Source organism: Xiphophorus couchianus, chromosome 5 (assembly GCF_001444195.1).
Source record: "Xiphophorus couchianus chromosome 5, X_couchianus-1.0, whole genome shotgun sequence".
Lineage (NCBI taxonomy): Eukaryota > Metazoa > Chordata > Actinopteri > Cyprinodontiformes > Poeciliidae > Xiphophorus > Xiphophorus couchianus.
Window position 1 is genome coordinate 12,782,705 of NC_040232.1, and position 15,959 is coordinate 12,798,663.

Consider the following 15,959-nt stretch of genomic DNA (forward strand, 5'->3'; position numbering starts at 1 on the left):
AAGATTGAATAGAAAATGTTGCCTGAAATAACACATTATCAATTTTGTCCCTCATTTTATTTTTAAAGGGACAAGTTTAGAAAAATAGTGCAATCTGAAAGTTTATTATAACAACAAAAGCCAATAAGTCAACTCAGGTATCAAACATTTCCAAATAAGAAAAAATGCAGAAAAAAATCAGAAGCAGTAAAGACAAGACAATAATAACTTCATTCTATGAAGTACAAGAGTGCACATGTCCTCCCTTTCTTCATCTCCAATTTTAATTGGCTCTATTTGTAATTCCTAACCTGGTAGTCCAGGATGCTGAAGCCAAGTCCTGACTCGCCTTTTTCCAGCTCAACAATTTGAGCCTCTTTCTCCCACATGGCCAGAGGAGGTGACATGGGGGGCACGCCACGCTTTGTAATGTCCTCAGCTGTAGGACAGGGTATGACACAGCCGTGATCCAGCTGAGACAATGAGACAAGAGAGAGGGAGGGAGAATGGAGACAGAAGAAGAGATTAATGCAAATGTATTAAACTAAAGTAAAACACACATATATATTTTCTTTAAAAAGTGACATGTTTCACTGGATTACCCTCTCACCTTGTCATTGAACTCAGCCAGCAGCTCTTTGAGACTCAGACAGACATCATCGTTTGCTTCTTCATCACTGTCATGAACTGAAGGGGGGACAATGCGACAGCACACAAGGTATACTTGCACTGGCAGTTCTTTCAGAACATTGACCACCTCTTTGTGTGTCTGTCCAATGAGGGGGATTCCATTTACCTAGAATTGCAAGGAAATGATTCATGATTTATTAATTATTATTATTATTACTAATAACAAAAACAAAGTGTGGAATATCTTTGTATTCAACCCCCTTGTGAAAACTTTGTACAACACCGTTCACTTTTACTACAGCTGCCAGTACATGAGAGCTAAAAATCTCCATTTTGGTCTCATCTAACTAGAGCATCTCCTTCCAGATGTTTGCCTGTAAATGGCTTGTGGTAAATTGCAAATACAACTTATTGTGGCTTTCTTCCAGCAATAACCTTGACACTCTTTCATGTAGATCAAATTTGTGGAGAGCAGGAGTAACAGTTGAGGTGGCAAAAGAGTTTCCCATCTGGGTTGTGGGTCTCTGCAGCTCCCCCAGTTTTCATGGGTCCGTTGGCTGCTCCTCTGATTAATGCCTATTTTGGTGGACCATGACGTCTTGGTAGGTTTGCAGTTGTGCTGTAATCTTTATAACTTCTTTTATGTTCTAATCCTGCCTTAAATGTCTCCACGACTTCATTCCTGTCTGGTGTCTTTGTTCAATAATGTGCTATAACAAACCTCTACAGCCTTCACTAAACAGCTGGATTTATGCCGAGATTAAATTACATCCAGGTGGACTCTTTACTGCTTATTAAAATGTCCAGAACTGTCTAGTTTTGCCTGTCACATTTTTTTTCCTCCAATCTTCTTTGTTTCTCATTGTCTGGTGTTCTCTCATTGTTATCCTGATGGTTATGTTATGTTTATAGTTTTTACTGTTTAATTAGCTTCCTGATTCCCTGTGTAATCACTGAGTGTCATTCTCCAAATAATCTCTTCAGTTTAGGCTGTCTTGTTTCCCCCTCAGTCGCTCGTTGTTTCCAATCAACCACATGCTACTTGTTTAATAATCACCACCCCAGTTTAAATACCCAACATGGTCTGTTAGTTCCTGCCTTTGATGTTCTGAGCCTTGCTCTCTGCTCCAGTGGTTACGGCTGTGTGTAATTTCATCTTTTACTTCAACAAATCACTGTTTCAACATGGTCTTGCCCATCTCATGCTTGCATTTGGGTCCTTCACAACCACAATTCATGATCATTCGATTTTGTGGTTGTAGGAAAAGTTCAAAGGGCAATAGGAGTTTTACAGAGTGATGAATATGTTTCTCTTATCTATCTGATGTTGCGCTTTCATCAGAAGAGTAGATGACAAACAATTGGACCGAGACTGAAACGGGTAACAGTATCAGACTTACTTCCATTATCTCATCTCCAGTAAAGATTTTGTCACTTTGACCTACAGGCCCCTCTGGTAAGATGGAGCACAGGTAGTGATGTCCAGCCCGAGCCTCCAGACTGATACCTAGACCACTTGTTTCACTGAACCTCTCCAGCTGACAGACCTGCAAAGCGAGTGAAAGAAAAACGTTAGGAAACTGAGGCGAAAAGGAAATCTTAGGTGGTAAAAGGTGCATTGGGATGTGGAAGGTGATAAAAGAGTAAGCAGTTACATGCAGGTAATACTGCATGTAATAGACTATACAAGTCTATTTTTAATGCATGTTGGAATTAAAATTTATCTTTAATATGAAGAGACATACAGTCACTTCAAATCGGTGTCCAACGGCATCCTGCCACCTCTTCCTCAGGTTTTCCTCTTCCTCTGGAGTGAGTTTCACACCTTTGAAATGAGCACAAAACACATCTTCGTGATACACACAAATCCATAAAGTCTCCTATATATACACCCATTGTTTGAAGTCCCACACAGTCGAATCAATAAAGAATGAGGTCCTATATAAAAATCACATTGGATCTATTATAGAGAGAAGACAACATAATTCTCCTTGAGGCAAAGGAAAGTGTGAATACACAACTGCTCAGACAGGGATATACACACTCACAACGGAGGCAAGAAGGCATGCATATTCACATCTAACATCTTGTGATTTCCTGACAAAGTTTTGCTTTCTGATTCATCTATTAAAGCCTAACAGCAATCATGGCCTATTTGTCTGCAGTCTCTAATCAGGCCCCAAATTTCTTCTGTCTAAATAAAGCAATGTATGCAGGCAGAGTGAGAGACAAATCATCTGGAATGAGCTGAATGAGTTGGATAAACACATGATTGCACAAAACTATAAATAGAGTCCCATCAAAGAGCATGGTTCATGGCGCATTGCTGTTTCGTGATCCAAGGCAGAGCAGCAGACCGAGTTCTGTGAAGTGGTTTCCGAATTGCTGTGCGCTACGGAAATGGGAACTTACCATCTCTGGGATCGTGTCGGGGTCGTCTGCTGGCATATGCCGCTCGCCGGGAGATTTCACGCAGAGAGCTGATTCCTGGGAGACGGAGGAACACGTTTGAGCACACAACAAGCACACTTGTATTAGAAAATATCTTTTTCTTTTTCTTTTCATGCACAGAGTACAAAAGTTCATCAGTTGCTCAAAGAAGCACCAAAATTAGACTTCAGTCTGAGTCAAAACTGATACCAGAAAATCTCAATCACAGCATTCCTTGGCAGGGGAAACAGCACTGGTTGATATCTATAAAAGCCTCTGCATTTTTGTTAGCTCAGGAATAGATATACTGTCTGTTTTTATCAGTGCGAAGCACCTGTCTCCTGAATCTTGTTCAGGAATGATTTGTAAGGGCTGCCTTCATGGAGGCTGTGGGAGTGTCTGAGGGGCTGCAGAGGAGGAACTGGGGGCAAGATGTGACGAAGGCAGACAGCCTTTCTCAGCAACCTCAGCCTGACAACAGGACCAGTCCTCCTGAGCACCTCCATGGCTCGCTGTTCACTGCAGCCCTGAAGGCTCACACCATCCACCTGAGGGATGAAATGAGGAAATTAAATATACAATTATTGACAGAAGTGAATGGTGGTCACACACTCATCATCTGCAGAGTCATAAATATTGCTGTCAACAAAGTCTGTGCATTAATCTGGCCATATATTTGACTACTTTATAATCTGAATTGTTAAGACTTCATTGAAATTGGTTGGTTTCTAGGCATAAACCCTAGATTTAAGCACAGTTTTAACATTAAAGTTTTTAATAGAATTTTAAAATGTTTTTTGGAGGTGTTGATGAATTGGAACATCAAACTATGTCCAAGTTTCAACTGTGCAGTTGTGAATGTTGAGATCATGTTGAAGGATTTAAATGTGGTCTTTATTCTTTGTTATATTGTTCAATTTCTGCAATACATCAGTGCCACAGGGAATGAAAGAGACCCCAAGCATGATGTTACAAGCACTATTCTAGTTGGTTTAATTTTCTAAGACTTGGGAAACTCAAATTGACTCCTACCATTGTTGGTAAAAAGCTAAATCTATCTCACTTCAGAATAAAACATTGCTCAATAAGACATATGGCTTCCAATATAACCAGTTGCAAATTTCTGTCATTCTTTAATATGCCTGCATCAATGTTCCTGTAAAGCTGCTGTACTTTATTCTCTTATGTTAGGTTATTCTTAGCATACTAACCGGATTCCTTTCTTCTGAGCGGTGCAGTTTTAGTCATATGGTTGCAATTTGGGCACATTTGAGTGTTCAAACTGGTTTCAACCAGCATCAAACTGATTTAGAAACCAAAAGGAATGCCAGCATTTGTGTTTTAAAGGAGTAGTTAAATATCCAGCCACAGTTGTGGTAGGTCTTGTTTGTTGGTGGCTACAATAATTGTTGGTGGTTTCTCTTCACATGCTAAGAGACATTATCTAAATAGTAGAGGGGGAATTAAATGGAAGTTAATTGTTGTACAATCATTCTACACTGGAAAACTGTCTGACATAAACTGCAAGAGAAAAAAAACAACTAAAGGTGGAAATAGGATTTAAGTCACATAAACAAGTGTTCTTTTTAAATGTAATGTTACAAGAAAAAACATCTATTATGTTTTTAGAAAACTTACAGAAAGGATAATGTCTCCAACCCGCATCTGCCCATCTTGATCTGCAGAACTGCCCTTTACTATACTTTTCACCATCACACCAGCACTGTAGACTGAGTGAAACACAGCCAAAGGTTTACTGATTAAACTAATACAAAAGACATTATTAAATTCTGGTACACTTCACCTAAAATACCTGAGTTCAGGTCTCCTACATAGCTTGAGATGGAAAATCCCAGGCCCCGGCTATTTTTAGTGAACTGGACACTGAACTCATAGTCATCATTCAAGTCACTGGGCTGGAAACAGGACAGAAAGGAGAAAAATGATAAGAATTTAATATTACTCACCAAAATTACATCACTTACAAAGATGAACAAAGGTACACGGCAAACACACAAACCTTGTCGTCCAAAGTATCCTGATTCAGAGCAGGGGAGGAGAGGTAATTGGGTTTGGTAACATCCCTGGCAATGAGAAGTTTCACCCTGCTGCCAGCATTTCGCAGCACCTGGGCAAAGTGGTGGTTTGTGAACATGTGAAAATGGACATATGAGTAAGCATGTTTACATAAAACAGAGAAGGATTCTGTTAAAAGCCAGATTTTCCTGAATAGTTAACAGTTTTAAAGAAACAAAGAGAAAGAATGTAGCTGGGTTAAACTTACATGCAAAAACAAGGTGGTATCTTACTAGACAGGAACTTTGAAGACAAACACTTGGTTCAGTGGAAATAAAGAACTGCAGTGCCTTACAAAAGTCTTCTTACCACTTGAATGATTTTTAACATGTTGATATGTTACAGAAATAACTGTCAAAAGGTTTTACTCCTAAGGCCAATATAGTGAGACAAATCAACCTATCGATAACGTTTCTGGAGAGTGGGTAGAAGCCAGAGTACCTGGAGAGAATTCATGCAAGCACTTCAAGATCATGCAAATTCTATACAGAAAGACCTCCTTGTTGAAAAGTTAACAACGCTACTAAGTACACCATCATGGAGCTTTGTGGGACCACCTTTGATTGCAATCCCAGAAGTGACTCCAATATCTCTCCTGCTTTAGTCATACAGAGTCTTTAGTCTTTGCCCATTTTTTTTTGCAAAGCAATTGAAACTCAGTTAGTGTCTGTAGTATCTGTGAACAGCTGCTGTCTAGTCTTGACACAGATTCTCAATTGGCATTAGAACAATTTCTTTATAGCCCTGACTGTTTGGGGCCATTGTGTTGCTGGAAAGTCAATGTCGACACCAGTCTCTGCCACCAGAGTGCATTTAGGGTGATATGCAGTGCTAGACCATTTCTCAGTTCTCATTTTAGCAAACCACCTTTTTCCACATGTTTTCTTTGTCCCACAAATAATTTGTGCCACTTTAAGCTGGAATGATTATGGCTTTCTTAAAAGAGTGCCTTTCTCTCTTTCTAACTTCTCTGACTAATGACCTGTTACTATAGGTCCTGCAGTTGTGCTGTAAGATGGACCTCCATGAGTAAAGTACATCAGAGTATGAGGGGGCATTTAGTCTATCACATAAAATTCCAGCAATATACATAGTTTTGACATACAATGAAAATAAATCAGTGGTATGTATGAATACTTTTGTAAGGCATGGTAAATGTAACTTATCTGGTCCTGAAGATTGAGTACCTGTGCAACTTGTTCACTGCTCATGCCTGCCAAGTCTGTATCTCCAATATGCAGAATCTGATCTCCGCTGCGCAGGCGAGTGTCCTGCGAAACATCATTTGAACAAATAAACACACATTTTTACCCAGATTATACACAAAGCACATCAGTTTTTAGAACTTTAGAATGTGCACAGTTTTTTTGCTGTTGCATGAAGAAAGACACTCTCTTTTGGTTCTCTCCCTTAAGTTAGCCTTGGTTGTCCCATTTAAGTAGTTTTACAATTGACTAAAAGATTTACCCTTCCTGCTGCTCCTCCAGGTAATATTGTCTTGACCATGACACCTGTGCTGCGTCCTCCTACGATGCCAAAACCAAGTCCTTTTCCATCATTGATCAGCTCTATTATCTCAACATGACGCCTCTGACCAGTCAGAAGGAAGAAGAAACCAAAACAAATTAGGAAGACGATCCTCATTAAGATCTCAGCAGATTTACAGTAAAACCTTGCATATAATGTTACTCTACCTCATGTGCAATAGCAGAAAGGTTCCTACCCATCGACATGGTGCGGGAAATACGAGGAGGAGTGCAGTACTGAAAACAATGAGCCCCATATGTGAATGACAGCTTCATAGGACCTAATGATACCAGTGTTTGATGATAAGACAACCACACATGACTTTAATTATCAAAGGAATAATACTAGAATGTAAAATGTGACATTTCATAGGATAGTGTGCTTAAAAAAGAAATTATTTGGTAGCTTTGAGTCAGAAGGTGTTAAAAACAAATTGGTCCCTGTCAAAGAAATGTGCCTTTCTTCTTTATTATGGGTAGTTTTACATACCTGAGATTCCTTGTGAGAAAAGTTGTCTGGGTAGATATCTGAGAAGGACAATTCATGTGAACCAAGGGAGGAGTTGCTGCCATCCTTCTGAAAAGACTTTCGGTTCTCCACAGCCCAAGTGTACGAGTCGCTGTGGCTCAGTGCCTTTAGGCCAACAGGTAAGTCCAGGCATGGGCCACAGTTCAGGGACACAGATTTGGAAACGCCTTTCCCCTAGTTAGACAACAAGAGATTTAAAATGAATGCAAGACAAATTTGGAACAAAATAGTTGTAGGAAAGGAACAGATGCAAGAGGAGAATGGATATTGAAGTCAGAAACATTACATGAGGTTAAAAATGAAGGGAAGCTGAAAGGATTAGGAAATGAGAAAGGAGAGGGAGAAGAAAAAAATGAATGCTAAAAAAAGCAGAAATATACAAAATGAGAAGAAAGAAAAAAGATAAGTGGGAGCAAAGGCATGTGAGATGACAACTTATTTTCACTTCTCTCAAACTGTTCCTTTTGTCTTAGATCTTCTGTTACAAAGTATTAAAGAACGTGTCAGTGAAGGCACTGATATGTATGGGTCTGTTAAAATGGTCACGATCTGTTGTTTTCTTTTTAATTCCCCTGCTTTTCTTTTACTTTAAATTCTCATGCACAAATATTCAAGTGGCTTGGTCCAGGAAAATCTTCTATTTTTGTTCTATGTGCTACAATGTTTATTTTTCTTATTTCTAAGCAGATAAGTAAAACGTTGATGATTTATAGAGAATGGTACGCAGATTGTTGACTGCAGGTGGAATGAGAACGCAATGTGTTGTTGGAGACAGAGCTAAAGTAAGGGAACAACTACACCTCTCCATCCACTGTTTATCCTTTGGATAACAGGTTGAATTATTTAAAGATTGAAATAAACTTTCAGCATGACTGTACACCCACGAGGAAGATGTGCATGTTTTTGTTTTTTAACTTTTCTACTCTGCTATCTGCTAAGAGATGAGTTTGCTTTGATACATCTTAAAGTTGAGTTGACTGCACACTGATGGATGGACATTACTTCCAACCAAAGAGCTGGAAGCACCCGAACATCTGGTTCTGCTTCGATGGCAAACGTTTTGAGCTCTTATATTTGCAGGAGGACTATCAAAGATCTCTACACAAGACACATGTATATTTCCATATTGGTAAGATGAACCTCTAACTATGCACCCATCTGACCACAAATCTATCTGAATATGAACAGAACATAAATGTCCCATGAATCACTCACATATAAATATATAGGATGGACATGGCAGTCTGCTGTGGCAACCCCTGTTTTTGCCAAAAGGTTCAACAGGTTCAACCCCTACATCATGCTCTTGTTTTGCACATTCCCTTATGGTGCTATCTAAGAAACTGATGGTAGTTTAGGGGCATCCTCTTCCAGAGCTATAAAGAGATGTGAGCACTGGGGGACAAACTCCTAAGCTTCTCTACACAGCATTACTCCAATAAAGCCAGTTTTTGTATTTGATTTACTGGTATTAAAAAGAAACTGCAGCTCAGGGGTATCATTCAGCTTTGGTTGGAATTTACTCTGAAACACAATTTCACAATCAAGCAGTGTCTTCAAGGTAGATCAGAAAATATCTGAGACATGGTTTTGATCGGATGATCTTACACCTGTTACAGTAACTTATGTTGTCATGATTTTGTTTTTTTGTTTTTTTTCTGGGATTATAGTTTTGGTCATCTGTTCTTTGTTCTGATTAGATCAGTCTTGTTTCTCCTTTTCCTTAGATCAGTTCTCAGGTCTTCTAGTTCGTATTTCTTATTTACTTCTTGTGCTTTGTTATTCTTTATCGCGATTACATATATGTTTTCCCAGCTTCCCTGTTAGTATTTGCTCATTCTTTCTCCTCTCTGCCACCTCTCTCTCACCCCCTCAGCCTGCCTTCTGCTCTCCCCTCAGAAATGCATTCAGTTAGCAATTAGCCCTGATCCATGGCTCCAAAAACCATATTTCCATGTTGATTTCATTCACCCTATGCTAGATTTTCATGTTACCTTAATGGTACATGGTTCCGGTTTCGATCTTGACCTGGTTCCTTGTTTTCTCCTTGTTTTTCTTTTTTGTTGATATTTGTTTAGTAATTTTTAAAATTAAATATTCATCATCTACTGTCTGCCTTTGTCTATTCTGCATTTTGGGTCCCATCATCATCATCACAAATCATGACATGTAAGTTTTACATAGTGCTTTTCACATTCAGCAGACATTTTCCCAAATACAAGAATGCACAGCTGTGAGTGTATCTCACCTGTACTCGGTCAGTGTGACATTCTTGTGTAAAAAAAAAAAACAACAGCAACAAAAAAAACACAGGGCATATTTGGCACCTCTAGAAAATCAAATAAACAAAATAAAAAATGTCCAAAGAACTTACTCTTCCAGAGTAAGCTAACTTCTTTTAAAATTAGTCTAAATTAGGGACGCTCTCTAAAACTCTTCTGGAGGCTAATTCTACACTAGCAGTGGTAAGCATGGACAATAACAATCCTAAAACACTTTTCTTGATATTTTTAGCACACACAGAAGTAAGCACCAAGGGGCTGATTCTTTTTTACAGCATGTTGAAATTGAGAATCACAATGCTATGCTGGCTGATAGGACCAGGACAAAATGCTGTACAATGAGTGGCACCCTGTGCTGTTGAGATAATTCCAAAAAGAAAAAAAAAAAGTCTCCATTGCTGGTGGGTGTCTGACAAATTACGTCCCAAAAAATGCCTCTGAAAAATTTCCTGTATAGGACAAATTACTTTATTATACTGAAATTGATTTTGATGTTAAGTGTGCATATTTTAGTTAGGATATGAAGTAGGCTTTGAAGAAATTATTCAAATTTTAAATATTTTAAGCAGGAGAACCTGTTGCCATGAATTAATTTATCTGGTTCAAATTGCCTACTTTGAAATAGATTTAATTTGCTTTCAGCAGTTTCACTGTCAGAATAATAAAATTGCATTATGTTTTAACTTTGTTTTACAGACTGAAAATTTTCATCCTTTTAATTTATCATTAATCTGTTTGGTCTCCTTCTCATCTCACATCTGCTTGTTGTTTGGTAGAACTCAATATGTTGTCCACTGTAATCATAGAGGCATCATTTTATGATTTGTACCCTATTTGTTTCCTCTTCTTTGGGTTCATGACATACAACGATCTGAAGTCCAATTTTCAGAATTAATAAAAAGAAGTAAACCGCTTCTAAGCAGATTTGCAAAACTTCACCATGAGGATATATTGCTAATGTTACAAATAATTTTCCTGGTACAAATTCAAACCTTTTCTATGCTCCAGTGCCATGTTTCTTCGGATGCAAATATACTAAATGGCTTCAGGCATATGCAAGATTGCTAATTTAATGATGCTTGTGTGTGAAGGCCATTGGGTATCCTATTAGAGTACACCCCATCAGGCAGTTAGCAAGCTTTGGTACTTACCACTAACGAGTGAGCTAAATGTCTAAATGGTGTCATAAATGTCCAACCGATTCAGATTAAAGAAAAGGTTTGGGAGCCTTCCAGTATGATGAGGATTTTTGCATAGCTTATTTATGAAGTATGTTCTGCGTTTCATGAAATATACAATATTAAAACACCCATCTGTTGCAATTAACAACATTAAACACTTTCATTTTATCTAATCAGCTCCGCTACAACATAGTGGGTTCTCCAAATTATAAACTTGTTGACTAATTAAAGCCACAAATTCTATAAATGCTTAGTTACTTAACAGACTGAATGATGATGAGTCTTGCCATTACTTCTGCTAAAAGATTGTAGTTCATCCTTCTTTAAAGTCATTTTCATGCTCTGTCAACATACTGTATGTACAGAGCTGTTGAAAGTATTTGGCCCCTTCCATGTTTCTTCTGTTCTTGCTTTTTAGTCCAATAGAAAAGCGTTAGTGGACACATAAAGTAATTTAAAACATTGTTTGTGTGTGTAGGTTACAGGCACAATACTTGACTGACCCTATGAGAAAAGGTCATTGCTCCCTGATCTAAGAACTAGTTGGACCACGCTTGATCCCAACCGTCATCAAGCGTTTGTGATAACTGGCAATGATTTTTTTCAACATTGCTGTGGGGGATTTTTGCAAACTGTGGACACTGTGGAGTAACATGTCTGCTTCGTATATGTGTCATTTATATATAACTGCAGACATACTGTCGAATATGCTACAGTCCCACCATTCCCTTTGTAAAAACTGCTTCACAGGAATTGAAGGAATGACCCCAAATTTCTATACTCTTTAATGTCAAACATGTGATCAGACAAAACCCCAAAGTTTTAGAAACAGTATACATTTTTAATGAAAAGCCTTAAAGGAAGACTCCCAGGGGTGTTAGGATGACTATGGAACAAAGCTGCTTTGGAGGCATGATGGAAACCAAAATCATTAGGTAATATAATTTGCCAAATTCTATAGCTGATCATTTTACTGTATATCAGGCTGTACACAACATATGTGACATTAGACCATAACTCCAAACAGTAACACAGACATTTCCGCCCAATTTGTGGTCATGATAAGCACCATCCATCCCTCCCACACTATCGTAGCTTAAGGGGTAAGCTTAGGTAAGCTGATTACTCATCTAGTTTGGTCCCTGCATTCAGTATTTTGAGAATCCCACCTCTTTCCCCTTATCATTCAATACAAACCAAACACCCACACAAGAGGCTTGTGCTACCTTCACCGGAGGCTTTGGCTGAGCCTGCTGCAAGCTGAGGATGTGCAGGAAAAGAGGGCTCTGCAGGACAGTCTTCAGCACAGAGAGTTTTTCCTGAGTGGGAGCCTCCCCTCGCTCCCTCAGTTTGGCTTGCAGTCTTTCCACAGCTTCTAAGGCGCACTGAGCATCTGCAGAGAAAATTGATTTTAAAGACCAGAAAGTTCGGCCTTTCTGGGTTACAAAAAGGTAACATTAGGAACATAATTATTATGTAACATTAAACAACAATTCAATCATTCCAAATAATTAAGCAATAACTTAAAGATTCATTTTTCCATATATTTTAAGATGTTTATTTTTTTAGTAATTATGTAAAAAGAGTTTAAAATATAAAGCAAAAGTTATGCATAAAAGATAAGTTTCACATTTGTTGAAATTTTGACCTATTTGCCTTGTACACTTCACACTGCTTACTCAGTTGCCACAGTTTTTCACTAAGATTAAGTTCTCTACTTTAACTAGACTATGGCAACGCTATTTTTCCTCTTCGTTTTTATTGTCATGGTTACATGATAAAAGTTCAGCTAAGCTTCAGCTCTTATATGGAGCATAAAGACAGCAACACAAGCTTTATGCTCAAACCAGGGTTTCTATTGCATCTCATTAAAAATAGCCTTAAACTGTAGGAAAATAAGTGATTTTCAAACTCTAAGTTTTCGAAACCTTTTCCACCTTAATACTGTTAGCTGTTTCTGGTCTAGTAGGTTAGAATTGATCCATCCCTGATGCATCTCAGCGGACAACAAAGGTTTCTGGGTGTGCATGTGTGAATTTAGAGACCATTTCTGCAACACAAAGCTCTTGCAAGCGATAATGTCTCACTCCGATAATTTTGTCAATACTGGCTTGTGGTGTGAAAGCTGACACTAATGCCACTCTGAAAATGAACATTTTTAGCAAAAATTTCCCTTAACAACACTTTCCAAACCAATTGAGTTCCAAAGACACGCTGCAGGGACAAAAATACCTTTGTAGAACCATTTAAGCTTACAATTATTATTAGAATTTTAATTTTATTTGAAGACTGAATACAGATCAACACAAATAAAACTATATTTGGCATTTTCCAAGTTAATCTGCTGACTACAGCTTGAACACTCTTCTCTTGTTCATTTTCAATGAGAATTTGGATGATTTGAATATTTTGTACTATTGTTAACTGAGGAACAATTGACTTGAAAATGTTTTGGGAAAAATGTTTTTTCAAACTCTTCTCAGATTGTTGAGCACCAATAATTGACTCTCTTTTTATAGTGCTGATCTCTTTCCAGCCTGGCATTGTTTCATCAAACAGCTGAAAGAGTTACCGACCACTGCTGACACTGAGTTAATTAAATTAATTTGGTAAGCTGGACCTGGCTGCCTTTTACCTCCTAATTACAACAGAAACTGTGAGGTTGGATTTAGCTTTTAATCCCAACGGAAGTACTACCAGTGTATTTTTCACACATTTCCCTGAGTATCCTTGGTGATTTTAATTAAACAATTTGCTTGTTTTGTTATGCTGGTTTCATATATTTGCTGTTAATTTAAGTTTGTATAATCACATGTTTTTCATGACAGACAAAACCTATAAATAATTGCTGGAACTGTATCATATGTGTTTGGATGCATATTCTGATTCCAATGGCTTTACTCTAATTTTGACATTGGCAGAAAGTCAGGGAGTGTTGATGTGAGAGGGAAAAGCAGCAAATGTTAAAGAAGATGTAGTTGGATGGTCCAAGCAAAGAAACTTATATATCTGCAATAAAGTGACATCAGTGACCCAGAGAAGCGCCAGTGCGAGTTCTTCCAACATTTTCAATAAAGTTTAAGTTAAAGTTTGGCACCAGTGAACTTAATGAGGAAACATTAGGTTGTCTGGTGCGCCGCAGAACAAAAGCAGTAGACTGCCAATTGTATCAGGTCATGTTGTCCTTGCTCATTTAGCCGAGTTGGGACTAATGAGAGCAAGCCACAACTGAGGTAATTGTTTGTGACAGAAGCTAAAACCCAGTAAAGTCCTCCCTGCAAACTTTTGACAGGGGTGTGAGGCCAGCACCACCTGCTCATGTAACTACTCGCGCCTGTCTGGCTGGCTGACTGCAGCAGCCATGTCTCACACCCTAATTTTAAGCCATGAGTGTACAGATGTTATTGTGATGCTTTTTTTTTTTTAGCGGGGTAGGAGAGGAATCAAATTCACTCCTACAGCTAAAAGGTCACCAAATACACTCACCCATGATCTCCATTATTGTCGGAGGGAGTTCTTGAGTCCAAATTTTCCTCTACGTCTCAAGTTGATATCATGCTTGTCCACTTGGCTCCTGTAACATAGAAAATAAGTTTAGAGAAACTTTGCAGATTTTTAAAGGTTTTGATTCCATCTGTGGAAACAAATTCCTCCTCTAAGATATAATTTGTTGAGAATATTGCAGATCTTTAATAACCTCCTTCCACTTTCCAAGAAAATAACTAGTTTATAAGCAATTATTTTACATCTGTTCATCAGCTTGTATCATTTCCTCCATATATCTTCTCCCTCCAGGACTTGTTCCATGTTTGTTTCCAAGCGCCTTGCTTGTCACCTAATGCTCCTTAGCAGGATTTAAATCTGCTCCAAAAGGCTTTATCCGCCACTGATGATAATTAACTGCGACACACGGCCTCCCGACCCTTCTGACTTAAGTAGGGGTGGAGAGTATGGCTTCAAAGCCTGGCACAAGTGACATGATTTGATTTGCAAAACGATGGAATGGAAATGACGAGATCTCATCTGAAATCTAATTAGGAGCCAATGATGGGCATCGGGATAGAATGTTTATACGGCTCTTATTGCACATCTAAAAGTTCTTATTAAAGCCGTGCTTCTAAATGGGTTCTAAGAAAAAATAAATAAAAATAACGGTATAGCTTACGGTCAAATTTCAGCGAACCAATTTCTGCTAATTTGCTAGTCAATCTGCGAAGCTACTTCTGTAAACAAAGCCAATTTAGCTCCATTACTATGACAACCAGACGGACATCTGAAGCAGCGCAGGGCTCCGTCTCACCTCCATTGCAGCAGACGATCAACAGGTCCTTGAGAGAATCCCTTCCACCTTCAGCAGTCAGTTTGTCTGATGGTACAGATGGACTTTTACAGAAAACCGAACCACTTTTGCCGGTGGGTCGAGTTACAGCGGCGGTCTGAGACGCGCCACAGCTGCCAATAAAAACATATGAGCACTTTATTTCCCCGCGTTGAGTCCAATCAGAGCGTCAAGAGAGCGCGTCGTGCACTGCGCATGCACACCCCCTTTGATCTCCAAGCACAAAGAGCTCATCCCCTGCATGCTGAAGAGAACGATGTGACAAAAATTATATTCTACTTTTTTTCTTTCTGTTTTCATCTTAGATAATCTGCGTTACTCACAGATTTTGAAGCCCAGAAAACACAATAAAAACGCTCCTCGATTCAAAACAACCCGAAAGTGTAATGTTTGTTAAACCAGGCCTTGGATCCAGCATAGTATTGCTTTGATTTCCTGTTTTTGTCAGGGGGTTAAAACATAAACCATAAACTGATTTAAAATAATTTTTACTAAACCTTCTTTTCACATACGCACACACACACATCCCAAACTAAATAGTGCCATAATTGCCTTGTAGAGATTTGCAGATATTACACGTATGACTTTCAAATCCCCTTTTGTACTGTAACTCTAAACTAAAAACTGCTCAACAATGAGAGCCAAAGCTTCAGGAGGCACTGTAGAGAAACTAAAGAACCACTTGCAGCTTCAGATCAGAATTACAAACATTCAGGGTCAGATGATCTAGGAATGTCTGGAATATTTTGCTAGGAGAGTTGAAAATTATTTCTGGTTAATTGCTATTGGGATATACGTTCTAAATGTAGGGCAGAGAAGTGAAGAGAAGAGGCACAGAATTCAAGCTGTGTGGAGTCCAAGTGAAGTTTCCACAGGCAGTGATAATGTGTTACCTATTGGTCCGCTGTGTAACTCTAGAGTCAAATAATTGTTATTTGGCCTCCACACGTCCTTAAAGTGATCCACGATTAGTTGCAACAATACCTT

The 15,959-nt window shown here is 38.6% G+C and overlaps 1 protein-coding gene across 1 annotated transcript in view; it reads right to left on the reverse strand.

Annotated features, from left to right (window-relative positions):
- LOC114145088 (multiple PDZ domain protein) overlaps positions 1–15,151 on the reverse strand; it is a 64,159-nt gene extending 49,008 nt beyond the window's left edge. Inside the window, exons 1-16 of the mRNA XM_028018474.1 lie at positions 14,934–15,151; positions 14,120–14,207; positions 11,860–12,026; positions 7,132–7,344; positions 6,810–6,878; positions 6,583–6,705; positions 6,303–6,386; positions 5,060–5,167; positions 4,853–4,955; positions 4,678–4,769; positions 3,374–3,587; positions 3,022–3,096; positions 2,355–2,434; positions 2,010–2,156; positions 590–775; positions 291–452 (exon numbers count right to left, since the gene is read on the reverse strand). Of these exons, the coding sequence (XP_027874275.1) occupies positions 291–452; positions 590–775; positions 2,010–2,156; positions 2,355–2,434; positions 3,022–3,096; positions 3,374–3,587; positions 4,678–4,769; positions 4,853–4,955; positions 5,060–5,167; positions 6,303–6,386; positions 6,583–6,705; positions 6,810–6,878; positions 7,132–7,344; positions 11,860–12,026; positions 14,120–14,132 (1,836 nt within the window). The 5' untranslated portion in view covers positions 14,133–14,207; positions 14,934–15,151. The remainder of the gene's footprint in view (positions 1–290; positions 453–589; positions 776–2,009; positions 2,157–2,354; positions 2,435–3,021; positions 3,097–3,373; positions 3,588–4,677; positions 4,770–4,852; positions 4,956–5,059; positions 5,168–6,302; positions 6,387–6,582; positions 6,706–6,809; positions 6,879–7,131; positions 7,345–11,859; positions 12,027–14,119; positions 14,208–14,933) is intronic.
- Positions 15,152–15,959: the final 808 nt, after the last annotated feature.